Consider the following 15,868-nt stretch of genomic DNA (forward strand, 5'->3'; position numbering starts at 1 on the left):
GTGGAAACGGATATGAAGGAGAATTGACCTCTGGTATACAAAATCAGGTGTGTGTGTGTGTGTGTGTGTGTGTGTGTGTGTGTGTGTGTGTGTGTGTGTGTGTGTGTGTGTGTGTGTGTGTGTGTGTGTGTGTGTCTGTGTGTTCAAAACGAGCCATTTGGTTCATTTTGTTGTAATGAAGATGCATCGACTAACTTGAATATTTCAAATCCACAATAGAGAAGCTCCTCTACCACCCTCCTGCTCCGTGTATCCATTATCAGCACTATTACGAAAATTATTGCCTGCTTGTGACGGATCGCACCTGTGTGCCACAACCATAGCTCTCCTGACGGGTCAAGTACGTACTACGTCGTTACGTCACACGGTGCATTTTAATTTAAATCTCGTGCTGAACTCTTGTGACGTACACGGTGGGTGAGTCGACGAGGGCACCGTTTGGCGAAGCCGTGCTTGTACCGTGTATTTGCTTCTCTCTCTCTCTGACCCCGTGTTTGTAAAAGTTTGTTATTAAGGGGTGTGACGTCAAAGCGTAAACACGCGCGCAGGGCTTTAAACTGCAGCAAACACGTGCGTCACCGCACAGGCGCCTCGTGCTGTTTTCGCAGCTAAACAAACAGCTCGAACCCAGCGAGGTTTCTCCGACTTCGAGCCCGAGTGTCGATTGGACATGGCCTCGCGCTGGCGCGGACACTCTAATGAGAGCAGACCATTTACGAGGCCAACGGTCCTCCTCCCACTAGGCGCTGTGTGCTCCGAGCCAATGGAGGGAGAGAGCGCGCTGTGCGGCGGGAATTCCGTTTACTCACGTACACACCCTCCCGATAATAATACACCAAATCCCGAAGGCTTTCAATACTCTATTGTCCGAGATACTCAAAATGCAACTTCTTCTTCTTCTTCCCCTTGCTCGCTCTGCTCTGCATTAACGAAGTCATCACTTGTCTTCCTAATCTATCATATTTTACTCTCTTCGCCATACAAACACCCTCCCCTCTGCTTCACAAGACCACGATACACAACTCCAGCTGTTCATCTGTCTGTTATTATCCCCCCCCCCCCCCCTCCCCTCCCCCCTCCCATTGCCCTGTTATTATCCCACCGTCCATCCTCCCGCTCTTTTCACAAACTCAGCGCCTCTCGGTTCAACTGCTCTGTCTCTCCCTGTCTGCCCGTCTCTCTCTCTCTCCCCGTTTCTCTTCACCATTTTACTAACCGCCCCCATTCTTTCTCCGTCTCGTCGCGTGTCTGGAGCAGCGTCCATAATCACCTTGCATAATAACGGGGAGAAGGACGCTGGGGTTCCGCCCTCAGACGCGTCGGTCACGCCACAGCAGCGAGGGGTCCACTCGAGGTGGGTCCGTCCGATCTCCGTTCGTGCGTTACACCTTTCGATGACTCTCTGAATCCATGTTCGTGATAATAACTACAACAGTGGCGTATAACGTTTGTTTAGAACGTCCGCTCTGCGTCTGCGAGGTCGGTGGGTCAAGCCCCGGCCGAGTCGTACCAAGATATTTTTTTTAAATCGTGCTGCTGTTTCCTAGAGGATAGAGAACGGACAAGCAGCGCTGGGAAGGCAATGGCAAACCACCTAGTGTAACCCTTGCCAAGAAACTGCTTCTGCAGCACCAACGCTCTGTAAAGAGTGAATCAGAATGAAGAATGTCGGGAATAAGTATAGCCGAGCTAAAAAAAATAAAAAAATCTTTTTTATATTTGCCTCGTTCTATTTTAGGCCAATCTCGTTCGGACAATTTTTTGAACGCCCCAGCGCGTGCTGTTAAAAGACCGTTGGTGACTCGGGAGGGTAGGGGTAAGAGGGGAGGGCTCACGGTCATGCTGAATCAGCACAGTGAGTTCAAATCCTGGATCTAGTAACCGGTCAATACGACCTCCGATCTAGTTTGGGAACTTGGACAAGTCATAAATATTGATTTTACAATGGCCTATATTGTCTTGGACCGCGCAGGGTTTTCATGTCGTTACTAATATATTGCTCCTCTCGCCCCAACCCGACAACCCCTTGCCACCCCCACCCACCACTTTCCTTCATACTGGATTCATAATGATGTTTCATAATCAAAAGCAGATGCAAGTCGCGTCCAGCAAGGTCATGCCGAGTTCCACCAGCCACGATCAATGCACGAGTAGTCCGAGCGACATGACCCTTTTGCCCCCTCGTCGCTGCCTTTTCGGCCGCCTGCAGGAGGGGTCCACGTTCCGTCTTGAGTGCTCAAACGATCTCCAAGCCGCGCTCATCGAGGCTTCGCATCGCTGGGACTTTGACTTCACACTGGGTGTTCCGCTGAGCGAAGGACAGGAGAGATCATTCGTCTGGGAAGCGATACCCATGCACACGGTCCCACCGTTTTACCGGGAGCGTGTGCCCGAAGACCCTCCAGTGAGGAAAATTCGCAGAGTGAAGCGGTTTTCTGCTCTACAACCTCCACGGGAGGCTTCCCGAGCCCCAGACTTTTCAAGCACCACGACAATTCCGGGTGGCACCTCTGATGTCCAGCGCGAACAGAAAGTACCCGGCAAGGGTCGAATGCTGAGCGAGATCCAGAACCTGCCCCGAAAGAGGACTGCGCAGAGCCCCGACCCAAGCGACGATAAGGCAGGGGCAAAAGGGGGAGAACGGCGGCAAGCCAGCATGTCCGGTAGGTTTGTATCTCAGTATAAGTGTGTGTGTGTACACACACACACACACACACACACACACACACACACGCACACACACACACACACACACACCACCATCAGGTTATTAAACGAGTTCGTACCCAAACTTAAAAATAACAAGTTATTCGTTGAGACAGAGACAGCAATAAATGTCTTTAAAACCAATTCTCAAAATTTTATGATTTCAGAATACGACTGACTGATCAAGTTAGTTCAATTAGTCCAGTCCAGTCATGCCCGTTTATTAAAATCGGTACTGCTCAATGTGTACACGAGATGGCGCTATTGCACTCCTCCCCTCTTAATGAAGAGTACCTTGAATGAATTAATGAATGATAGTTTTAAGGCCATTTTCCCCGCTAGAGCGGGGGTTAGCCTTGCAGGCCCCATGACAATCATGGTTCCCTGTTTGAGGCAATGTTTTTATGGCCGGATGCCCTTCCTGACGCCAACCCTTGGTCACGCTCTTACTATGCGCAGGGACACAGTGTACCTATTCTAAATCTTATGATGCGCAGGGACACGGTGTACCTATTCTAAATCGGGGTACACACTGGGATCATTCATCCCAGCAAGCTGGTACTCAATTTGCCGACCTCGGAAGGATGACAGGCTGAGTAAACCCCCCTGGCGTTAATTCAGCGATCGACCGGGATTTGAACCCAGGATCCTAGGATCCCAAGCCGGCACCCTAACCGCTAAGCCAACACCAGGCCTAATGAAGAGTAACTTACCAAATGCAAATTACATATCGATACATTACTAACAGAATTGCCTTCGCCGATTTTGGGAATACTTTTGTGCATCAGGCAATTTTTAGAAAAATAAAAATCGCGTTATTTGGATCGAAAATTACTTTGATCGTCATGAAATTTTCTGGAGATGTTGGGTTTAGTTAGGTAATAGTGAAGAAATTTTTGTTTTTGCAAAAAACGATCGAAGGCAATTATGTTGGTAACGTATCGACATGGCATGTAAACACCATGTAAGTATTGGCAAATAAACATGCGTCATACTATCATAAAAAAGGCTCGGCTTCATTCCGTATTATTTTTGCTTCTTGTTACAGGTTGATAGGTTAAGCCTAACCACCGGTTTCCGATTCCGGAGGGGATACTGTCTTTCTTGACCAGAACTTTAAACACCTGAAAGAGCCGTCTGTACTCGTTCTGCCAAAAGCATTCGGAGAATCTCGTTCCTTCCCAAGCAAACCTTGACCGACTTTGCCACTCTCAACACCTTCAGTCTGTACATTTGTCTGACTTTGAGTTATATTCGTCTTGCCCCGAAGGGGATGTGAGGCTATTGCAATGCCCCTGTCTGTCTGTATGTATCTGTGTCTATGTATTTTTGTCATCGGTCACATGGTATGGCAGCTATATTGCATTAAAGGAAACAAATCTACCATCATTGGATTCCAAGAGAGAACACCACCATCATTCATATATGTGCTCCAACTTCACAGCAGATGAAGAAAATGTGGAAGAGTTTTATGGACAGTTGCAGGAACTGGTAGAACAGGTGCCAAAAGGAGATGTTTTAATTGTTATGGGAGACAAGAATGCAAAAATTGGAGAAGCAGGATCACCAGGGATTGCAAGAAAGTACGGACTTTGTATCCAAAATGAGCCAGGGGAGAGAATGCTGGAGTTGTGTGTGGACAATTAGCTCGTAATTACAAACACATGGTTCAAGCAACCCAATCTTGGACTGTACAAATGGACTTCACCTGATAGGCAACATTGAAATCAAATTGACTACATTCTAATCAACAGAAGATGGAGAAGTGCTGTGCAATCTACCAGACTCAGACTATGGGAGACATCGTGAACTCCTTGTTGCAAAACTACAAGTCAAATTGAGAAAGCAAAAAAAAAATTTAAAAAACTTCCCCAGATACGATCTTGAAGACATATTTAAACAAGAAAGAGCAATCAGAGATTGCCGACCCTCGCCAGGATGTGATTTTAGTGGTTTTTAAGGCTTTGTGTTAAAACAAATATGGCAACCAAACCACGTGACCGATGACGTCATCGTTATTATTTTTTCTCCATCAATTTATCCATAATGACGCTCAAGAAATTTCATCTTCATCAATGCAGTTTTGTACTAGTCGAATTATGACGTCATAATGGAGGAACCTATGACTTCATCATTTACATATGTTATTCCCCATGGAGAGTTCTTTACAATGAGCCATCTCTCAATTTTTCTTTGCAGCACTTTTGGAGAAAGAGGTGCAAAGTTTTTCGGTTTTTCCAAGATGGCGCCCCTACCACATGACCTATGACGTCATAATTATTTTAAAACATATATATTGGAGGAGATGCACCTATGGTGAAAAGTTCCTGTCAATCGGACCAACGCTTGCAGGGAAAATCATATTTATTCTGTGCGGACAAACAAACGGACTCAAATGCAATACCCTCTCCTCTGGTGAGGGTAACAATATGCCTAAATAGCTGTCAGTAGAGGTAATAAATATTGCAGACAGAAGAGAGGTGAAAACAAAATGTGCATCAAGAGAGGACATTAAGCAGCTAAATGCTTACTTGCAATGACAATCCAAGAAAGATAAAGATTAATATTTCAAAGAGGCATGCAAAGAGATAGAAAGTGATAACAGAGCAGAAAACAATAAATCCTTTTTTAAAGAATAGAGAGATCACAGAAAAGTTTAGGTCTAGGATTGGGGTCCTTAAGAGTAGAACAGGAAAAGATCTGACAGAAGAAACACAGGTGAAAGAAAGATGGAAGGACTATCCCGAAACTCAAAACGAATGAGATGGCAATATGATGGAGACCTTCGAAGAAAGAGAATATGAGCAAGAACCAATAGTGATAGATTGTGAACCTTGAAAGAGCTGGCAAATAGAAAAGTACCAGGTGCTGATTAGGGTAGTTGACTACCCTTTCAGGTAGTTGGGGAGGAGTCAGTCAAAGTTTTAGCAGCTACCTGTACACAGATCTGGAGCAGGATTGTATGGCCTAAAAGTTGGAAGCAGTCAATGTCCATATCATTGCCAAATAAATGGGATGCAAGAGAATGTTCAAATAACTGAACCATTGCCTTGATTTCACATTCCAGCAAGATATTACTAAATGTCATTCAACACAGAATAGACTTCATGAAGCGAGAAATGCCCATTGAGCAAGCGGGTTTCAGAAGCGGAAGTGGCACGAGAGATCAAATCACAAATCTGTGGTGAATCATGGAAAAAGCAAAGGAATACCAACGGAAGGAGTATCTCTGTTTTATAGATTATAGCAAAGCCTTCGTTTGTGTTGATCATGAATTGATGTGGATTATACTGAGAGACGTGGGGATGTTGGAGCATCTGGTATATCTGATAAGAAGCCCGACACAAAACAAGAGGATGGGTAAGAAGAGAATATGGAGAGACAATGGTTTTGGATTGGCAAAAGGGTCAGACGGGGTGCATTCTCTCCCCTTAGTTATTCAATCTGTATCGTGTGTACATCATAAGAAAATCAAGCTTGGATGACATAGAGGCTGGAGAGTCAGGGTTGGAGGAAAATGTGCAACTACCTAAGGTATTCTGATGATACAACTCTTGACAGAAAGTAAAGAGGATTGATGAAATTGGTACAGACAGTGAAGAAGGAAAGTGGAAAGGCTGGTATTATTTTACTTTAAAATAAAAAAAGATTAAAATCTTGGCGATTGAAAAGATCTACGTGTTCAGATTGGGAGACGTGGAAATAGTGGAAAGTTTCATCCTCCTGGGTTCTAAGTTTGAAGTGAGTGGAAAATGTGGACAAGAAATTAATATACGGTTAGCATTGGGGAGAACAGCAATGTCAGAATTGATAAATATCACAGTGCAGAAGAATGAAAGGAAGATTGACAGTTTTGAAATGTGCTCTTCAACATGAATGTTAAAAATGCCACGGACTGCAACAACAACAACAACAACAACAACAAGAAAAATAACTCGTTATGCATTGATTAACCTCGAAGCTTTGGTCGTAGTTTGGGGCATGAAGAAATGCCGAGACTACCTCCTGGGTCTACGCACATTTCAGTTCGTTATCGACCACAAAGCACTTGAACCCATATTCAGCACATAAACTTTGGACACTATTGATAATGATAACCCACTAATACAACTCCTCGTGGAGGGTTGTCCCTGTATCGGGCAGCGTCTATTGGAGGAACCGGTCCATCATCCTTATGTTCCTTGATGGACAGTGAGGTGAAGAGCCATCTACCAGTGGAAGCAGGACAAACCAGTCTCCTACCCACCGAAGAGAGTGAGATTCGACTTACCACTGCATGACAGCTCACGGGAGAGCCGGGCACCTCCGCGACTCGATTTGTATTTCCTTATACCTGAACTCTTGCTCCATATTTGTTTGTGTTCTCATTACGAAACATATGGTTACGGACACTTGTTATAGTAGACGTACTCATACCTTGTGTCATCAGTTTCAAGGGAAAGGGAGACGTTGGATACTGTGAAACCCCAGCGTATTATGCATTTATATCTTGTGTAACAATTTCTGGGTCCAGGTGAGGAGTCAGTACCCGCAAGTTCAATCATTGTGTGGTTTGAATAAACGTATACAGTGCATTCAGAAATTATTCAGACCCCTTCACTTTTTTCACATTTTGTTATGTTGCAGCCTTATGCTGAAATCGTTTAAAATCATTTTTTCCCTCATCAATCTACACTCAATACCCCATAATGACAAAGAGAAAACAGGATTTTAGAAAGTTTTGCAAATTTATTAAAAATAACAAACTGAAATATCACATTGACATAAGTATTCATACCCTTTGCTATGACACTTGAAATTGAGCTCAGGTGCCTCCCATTTCTCTTGATCATCTTTGAGATGTTTCTACACCTTGATTGGAGTCCACCTGTGGTAAATTCAATTGATTGGACATGATTTGGAAAGGCACACACCTGTCTATATAAGGTCTCACAGCTGACAATGCATATCAGAGCAAAAACCAAGCCATGAGGTCGAAGGAACTGCCTGCAGATCTCAGAGTCAGGATTGTGTCGAGGCACAGATTGTGGGGAAGCCTTCAAATAAATCTCTGCTGCATCGAAGGTTCCCAAGAGCACAGTGGCCTCCATAATTCTTAAATGGAAGAAGTTTGGAACAACCAGGACTCTTCCTAGAGCTGGCCGCCCGGCCAAACTGAGCAATCGGGGGAGAAGGGTCTTGGTAAGAGAGGTGACCAAGAACCCGATGGTCACTCTGGCTGAGCTCCAGAGATCCTGTGTGGAGATGGGAGAAACTTCCAGAAGGACCACCATCACTGCAACACTCCACCGATCTGGGCTTTATGACAGAGTGGCCAAAATGAAGCCAAACAGTTCAATCTTGGTTTCATCAGACCACAGAATCTTGTTTCTCACAGTCTGAGAGTCCTTTTATTTAGGTGCTTTTTTGCAAATTCCAAGCAGGCTTCCATGTGCCTTTCACTGAGGAGAGGCTTCCGTCTGGCCACTCTGCCATAAAGCCCAGATCGGCGGTGTTGCAGTGATGGTGGTCCTTCTGGAAGTTTCTCCCATCTCCACACAGGATCTCTGGAGCTCAGTCAGAGTGACCATCGGGTTCTTGGTCACCTCTCTTACCAAGACCCTTCTCCCCCGATTGCTCAGTTTGGCCGGGCGGCCAGCTCTGGGAAGAGTCCTGGTTGTTCCAAACCTCTTCCATTTAAGAATTATGGAGGCCACTGTGCTCTGGGGAACCTTCAGTGCAGCAGAATTTTTTTTGGTGGGCTTTCCCAAATCTGTGCCTCGACACAATCCTGTCTCTGAGATCTGCAGGCAGTTCCTTCGACCTCATGGCTTGGTTTTTGCTCTGATATGCATTGTCAGCTGTGAGACCTTATATAGACAGGTGTGTGCCTTTCCAAATCATGTCCAATCAATTGAATTTACCACAGGTGGACTCCAATCTAGGTGTAGAAACATCTCAAAGATGATCAAGAGAAATGGGACGCACCTGAGCTCAATTTCAAGTGTCATAGCAAAGGGTCTGAATACTTATGTCAATGTGATATTTCAGTTTTTTCTTTTTAATAAATTTGCAAAACTTTCTAAAATCCTGTTTTCTCTTTGTCATTATGGGGTATTGAGTGTGGATTGATGAGGGAAAAAATGAATTTAAACGATTTCAGCATAAGGCTGCAACATAACAAAATGTGAAAAAGTGAAGGGGTTTGAATACTTTCTGAATGCACTGAATGTTTATTTCTGCCTCCTTGAAAACTTAACCTTCTAGTTTAGCCTTACACTATGTTCTTTAGCTCCCCTTCTATGACGACACTCCTTAAATTGCTTCTGTTCTACCGACTGTGCCAAATTCGGCTTCAACAAAGTAAATCTTGGCCGAGGCTGCCTTTTTAGAAACAGCTCGGCTGGTGTTCTCCCACTAATAGCGTGATGTGTATTCCGATACATTAACAGAAAAATTGGAAATTTACGGTCCACTGACCATTGGTGTTTCTTGGGATTTGTTTCTAACATCTGTTTGACGAGGGCACGTTTTACACTTCGTACTGTGTGCTCAGCTGCTCCATCGAAGCGGGATGGTATGGTGGTACATTGGTATGTTTGGCACCATTCCTACTTATAGATTGTCACAACTCTTAAGTAAATTAACTGAGGTCCATTATCAGAGACGTTTTCTTTGGAAAACCATATGAAGAAAACTATCTCCGCGAAATGTCCAAAATTTGCTTGTTGTGCAATGAAAATACCTCAACCCACTTGGAGTGACCAATCACTGGTCAACAGCCAAATTGGTTCTGACTTATTTTCAACTGTTTCTAACTAATTTGGTGCCCACGAATCCGAATCTGACCTTAGAATTTCGCTATCACGTAACCTTGACGTAGTACATCATAAATGTGGAAAAAATCTTTAGAGCATGCGAATTTCTTGATTAAGTCTCAATAAGTCTATTTATTGTCACAAAAGAATATGAACTTTAAGTTTTTATTCACATCACATAAAAAAATGTAAATCTCCAAAAATACTATGAACTTTATAAAATATCACAAAAAATAATATGAACTTTAAGTTTTTATTTACATCACATTAAAAGTGCTTCTGAACTTTACTTTTGCGTTTTGAGGAGCAATCACTTTCACGCTGTAAAGTCCAACAGTAGTCGCCCATCATGTTTGTATTGAATCGGCCTTGATATCGAGTCTCCATGATGGAAATTTCCTGGTGATACCTTTCTCCATGTTCCATCACTGACATCGCCAAGATCTTGTGGAAAGAAGTCCAGATGAGAATGGAAGAAATGTATCTTGAGTGACATTCGAGCACCGAGTGCCTGGTAACTCTTCAACATCTTGTCCACAAGCTCTTCATAATTTGGTGCTCGAAAATTTCCAAGGTGATTGTTAGCAAGAGCCACAAAGCTATCCCAAGCAACGCTTTCCAGCTCAGATAGTATCGTTACAAAGTACCGATTAGTGAGTACAAGACGAATTTCGGCTGTGGCTGATATTCCTATGGTATATTGGTTCTCAAAAACTGGATGTGCTAGTGAAAATTGGATATCATAATCGAAATCTACAGGTTCATGTTGGTTAGAATCACCTCAAAATATACTAGAACCATAAAACTTTTAAAAGATTTTGTTGACCAGTGTTATCATTATGAACAATTGCTGTCCCTCTAGTTCAGCAAAGTCTACATGTAACCTTTGCCATGCTACGGTAGGCCATTTCCATGGCTGTAAAGACACTGATGGTGGCATCTTGCTCACTGACCGACATGTGGTACACAGACCTATGCCTTATATTTCTTGATCCAGCCCTGGCCACCATAGGTAACTACGAGCTAACTCTTTGTCATGCATATTCCAAAGTGCTTATCATGCAAATCTTCGAAGAGGCAAGACCTAAACTTATTAGGGATTACAATCTTACTCTCCACAAGATACAACCCTTGTCCACTGGAAACTCATTTCTTCTGATGAAATAAGGACTCATCTCTTCCTCTGACACATGTTTTGGCCAACCATTAACTACACAGTCATGTTCTGTTGACAAAACCAGGTCCCGTTTGGTTACCCTGCCAACATAATCTGCTATGGTCGGCAGCTCATGTACAGGTGAAAAGTAGAATGCATCCTCTCTTTCTACAGTCAACTACAATGGCAGCCGAGACATTGCATCTGCATTACGATGACAAACCGATCGTCTATACTCAATATAAAAGGTACATCTTGACTGCTGGGACTGCTGCTAAGGTTGAAACAGGGGGCTTGGGGCTGGCTATAGGATAGGTGTAAAGGGTTTATGGTCTGTCCCAATGGTAAACTTGCGACGATACAGGTATCTGTAAAACTCAATAACCCCAAACATCAGGGACAACGCCTCTCGCTCAATCTGGGAATACCTTTGTTCGGTCGCAGTGAGAATGCATAATGTGAATGCAATTGGTCTCTCGTCTACATAATTATCAAACACATGGGAAATCACAACTCCTACCACATACATCGAAGCATCACATGCTAACTTAATCTCTCCGTTCACATTATAATGTACAAGTATATAGCTTCCCATCGACATGCCTTTACACAGTTTGAATGCTCTTTCGCAATTATCAGTCCATTTCCAAGGAACATATTTCATCAAATATCGTTCAGTGCATGTAGCATCTTGTCTATGAATTTAGTCTACCTGTCTACCATTCTATACAAGTGCATAATCATCTTGTCTACCACTCTACGTTGAGAATGAATTTAGCATAGTAGTTAGTTTACGAGGCCCACATGTGATCTCAGCTGTGATGTTCTTGGGATTGGATGCATATTGGATTTTTCTGATGAAGGGCTAACACTCAAAACCTGTCACACCTCGATTTCCCAACATACTAATAAAAAATAAAGTCAGTGCCGTCAGTACTCCACATGGCTGCTACAATCAAACTTCATTCTCTTCTTCTTCTTCTGTGCATTGCCTCTATAATCCAGTACCGTTTTGTTACCACACTTATGTTCTCTGCCATTAATAGTCAGGTTCACTATGTTTTTTCGTTCAAAATTTTGGTAGATTAGCAAAACTATACATTTTTGGAATATTCAGAGCATGAGGAATCCAAAAATTAATGTTTACATTTGCGTAGACACCTTTGCGAAAATGACACTCACGACAGTGATGAAGATCTGTAAAAGCATATTCCTGAACGGTATAGACCGAGTAGATCCTGTGTATAGGACTTATAGTTCAATCTGATACTACCTATAACTTCCTATAACAACCTATAACTTCAAAGGACTTGTAATATCATGTATTATGTAATAGTTATATCACAAATATAAAGACAATGGTTTTCAATTACCTTTGTTTGTTGCTTTTCTATAATCCTGAGCACTATTTTGAGGCCTTTATTGGATTCCTTGACCCAGAAAACATAGGATTAGCATATTGTTACGGACCGCGGATAAGATGTTGGTTTTTTTGCCGAGCGGAGGCCCCGCGGCCCTAACAGTTACCCCGACTAACCCGATTCCTGAACGCTGGCCGGATCGCGCCACAAATATTCAATATGGAAAAGACAAAAGCGACACGGATGTGAAGAAGAAGAAGAAGAAGAAGAAGAAATAATAGGGAATACGAATATAATTTATTTGCTATTTACAGGCTCAAAAAAAACCAAGGAGAAGGAAGGATAATAAAATAAAATAGACAGAGGGACGGACCAGAAGGACACAGTGCAAATTCCTAGCTTACCTACAGTCTTAATTAACCCAAGGACAGAACAAACAAAACAAACTCACGTACACAAGAAGGATGGAAAAGCAGGAGGTGGATGGCTGGAGGGAAAGGAAGGTCCAAGGATGCTGCAGCATGATCGGCGCGTTTGGCAGCCGCCGTTCCTTCGCGGCCCCGCTCAAAACTGCCGTCAAGGCCCCAAGCTGCGGTTGCTGAAGCTGCTGTTGTTGAAGCTGCTGTGTTGCTGCGTGGACGTCGCGTGCTTCCTCCAGGACTCGTCTGACTCGTCTGGTCCAACCACTCAACTCAACAACACGCACGTCTCCCTGTCCAACTCCTCCAGGCTTCTTGCTGTTAACTCCTTTTTTTGGTCCAACGTTGGCGAGCAAGGCGACGAATAGCAGGCTTTGTGCTTCCCTGGATATCCTTCGGCAGTACTTTGCGCGCGCGCTTTTATAGCGCCTCCGGCGATCAAGCCACCGGCCTTTAGGACACGCCCATCGGTCAGCTCGCCTCGGCCCTGATTGGTGGGCACAGGCCCTCTGACCCCGAGCTGAGCACATGTTTAATGGTGGCTATTGGGGTGAAATCAGCAACCCACCGCTGTAACAAACCTGTGCCCCGTGCAGTTGGCAATGGAGGCTTGGAAGGGATGTAATTGGCAATTGAGGCTTGCCAATGATGAAAGGGGAATGTGAAAGGAATCTACTCTATTTCACTTGGTGCAATGGAGTGTCATCTTAATGGAAGACAAGGCCTTACCCTGATACACATAATAAAGATATAACTATTGAACAGGGGTATTCTATGATTGGCTAACGTGTATGCTTTATGGACTAATTATGGGACGCCCTTTGACCTTTATACATAACTGGAGTAAGGAGGGTCCAGAATAAAGCAATATTAATAAAACACACAATAAAAAAAACACAATCCTCATATCCACAACAATATTTAATTAAGTCTCTAGGTTGACTAGAAGCCGAGATCGCGCAAAATATGTATTTTATGACGGCCATTTTCAAAATCCAAAATGGCGGCCATGCAGGTGTCTGTGCAAATGCCAACATTGATTTTCGGATTCTCCATGCTCTGAAGATTCCAAAAATGTACAGGTTTGCTAATCCCAAAATTTTGAAAGAAATTATATTTGTTAACATAGTGAACCTGACTATCTTCATCACTGTCCTGAGTGTCATTTTCACAAAGGTGTCTACGCAAATGTAAACATTAATTTTTGGATTCCTCATGCTCTGAATATTCCAAAAATGTATAGTTTTGCTAATCTACCAAAATTTTGAACGAAATTATATTTGTTAACATAGTGAACCTGACTATAAGAACCCTTTGAGCCTGCTACAAGTCCTGTAGTGCTAAGTACAGAAAAGACCACCAATGGGCCATCGTTTCATCATGCCAACCTTGTAGGGCATGGCTTTGCCTCCTAAATGCTCTGTGGGTCATCTCGACCTATAGCGGCGTGATGATCAAATGTGAAACGATAACTGAAATGATAAATATAATGGGTGATGATGCTTTACTAAGGATAGCAACCATACTGATGATGCACAGTAAACACACATAAACAACACAGTACGTTTGTGTAATATTCATTGAATGGCTCTCATGTTGCTATTGAAGTTATATAAAACTAAACATTAATAGTTATTTGGAGCAATGTAGATCTAGATAATTACATTGAAATAATATTTCAGGGAGGGCGAAACAACATTGCCTTTCTTCATACCCTTGTGCCTTTTTGCAGAATTCTTTGCAGTCAAGAAGAGCTGCAGTGCTCAACTTGGGGTTGGTGACCTCACATGTGAGGTTTCACATGACCAAGTCAAGGGCACATCTCCTTCGCCCCATCTTCACCTCTCCCGATCTGTCAGTTGCACCAACTCCATTCGCTGAAATCCCTGTACTGTATTTATATGCTTTCATCGTTTATTATTTCGCATGTACTCAAAATATTTGGCAAACTGATTTATTTATTCAGTTATTGCAAGCTCATTTGGTCGTTTGCATAAATTGTGCCTTAAAGGGCCACAGACACAGAAAATCATGTTTGGTTTAATGAATAGATATTGCTTCACTTAACACTTAATCGTCATTCTTTTTGAATAAATATCACTCGATTGGCCCCCGCCACCCAAAAAACGGCGATTTGATTGCTCATGTGACTGGCTACGTCATCGAGGGAATTTTTGTTGCTGCTGGTAGTTTTTAGCTGGTATTGGAGTCTCGCCCCTAAAATCGTGATGTTCATTCATGATGTCACCTGTGTGATGTAATCGAGGGAAAGGTTTCTCAGCACGCAATGATAACTGCCTGACCAAGAATCTTCTGATAGTCAAAATCATTATTAAAAACTACCAGCAGCAACAAAAATTCCCTCGATGACGTAGCCAGTCACATGAGCAATCAAATCGTCGTTTTTTGGGTGGCGGGGGCCAATCGAGTAATATTTATTCAAAAAGAATGACGATTAAGTGTTAAGTGAAGCAATATCTATTCATTAAACCAAACATGATTTTCTGTGTCTGTGGCCCTTTAAATGGAATGTTGTTAACAAATCAGGAACTCCGTCTAAGTTTGGAATTTCTCAGGACCTTACAGAGGATGTGTGTACATGAAGAATAGAAACCCCTTGATTGCTTAGCAGGAGTATATACAGTGATGGCACCGACTTAGTCAACGATGATTAAAAAGTATAATAAATCATAGCATCAGTCACCTCAATGACATGGAATAAGTTCCACGGGGTGGATTGGATATCAGAGTGCTGGTGGAGCTTCCTGCCTGAAGGATATACACTGCATAGTCTGCCATTGCCTTTCCAGAATCATGGATTAATGTGCCTTAAGTTTCTACAACTGCCTGATAATCCAAAAATAATTTAGTGATTGTTCATTGTCTTTGGTTTCTGTTGTAATGTGAGATTTGCTGACTTGATGAATAATTTGTCCCTTTTGTATCCATACGACGATGACGGATTACCGTGCCTTCTAATTTAATACTGTCCCTGTGCCTTATTGCCCCTTTTGTAGTACAACGTACCCTCATCCCACTTGCCTTTCACTGCATTGCATTACATTGCACTGCCTGTTTCTTTGTACTGCCCTTTTAAAATCAGGACGATGGGGGAATAAATCATTTTGATGGAAATTCCTAAAAACCTCATGTGTAAACTTGCACAAAGCTTCTGTGAAGCAATGAGTATTACTGGAATATTCAGTGATGGGGCCAAAGCACAAGGTCTGTGTCTTTCACATCACACGTAGGTTGGTGGTCTATCTGTTTTATATCGTCTATTCTCCAACACTTTTCTCTGTCCTCCGATCCCCCCCCGAGCAACTCCAGGATGCACGCATTCTTCTAGTAACCCTCCTCCTGGTTAACCCTCCCCCTGATTAACCCTCCCCCTGATTAACCCTCCTCCTGGTTAACCCTCCAAAATAC

General features: G+C 43.1%; 1 protein-coding gene across 2 annotated transcripts; it reads left to right on the top strand.

The window, feature by feature from the left end:
• Positions 1-1,095: 1,095 nt before the first annotated feature.
• LOC137413730 (cyclin-dependent kinase inhibitor 1-like) lies at positions 1,096-15,574 on the top strand. Of its 2 annotated transcripts, none has more exons than XM_068099163.2 (3): positions 1,096-1,354; positions 2,093-2,663; positions 14,172-15,574. In XM_068099163.2, the coding sequence occupies exons 2-3, from the start codon at positions 2,093-2,095 to the stop codon at positions 14,318-14,320; spliced, it is 720 nt and encodes a 239-aa protein (XP_067955264.2). In that variant the 5' UTR covers positions 1,096-1,354; the 3' UTR covers positions 14,321-15,574. The 2 variants fall into 2 exon arrangements, with proteins under 2 accessions (XP_067955264.2, XP_067955263.2); XM_068099162.2 differs by having other exon boundaries at positions 1,097-1,354; positions 2,090-2,663.
• The last annotated feature ends 294 nt before the right edge of the window (positions 15,575-15,868 follow it).

The sequence above is a fragment of the Myxine glutinosa genome, chromosome 7, assembly GCF_964187855.1.
Source record: "Myxine glutinosa chromosome 7, kmMyxGlut1.1, whole genome shotgun sequence".
NCBI classification, from domain to species: Eukaryota; Metazoa; Chordata; class Myxini; order Myxiniformes; family Myxinidae; genus Myxine; species Myxine glutinosa.

Bases quoted from the DNA above. Each gene is read 5' to 3' on its own strand.
- LOC137413730 (XM_068099163.2), top strand. From the start codon at position 2,093: ATGCAAGTCGCGTCCAGCAAGGTCATGCCGAGTTCCACCAGCCACGAT. The intron at 2,664-14,171 runs GTAGGTTTGTAT...GCCTTTTTGCAG, and splicing joins GCGGCAAGCCAGCATGTCCG to AATTCTTTGCAGTCAAGAAG.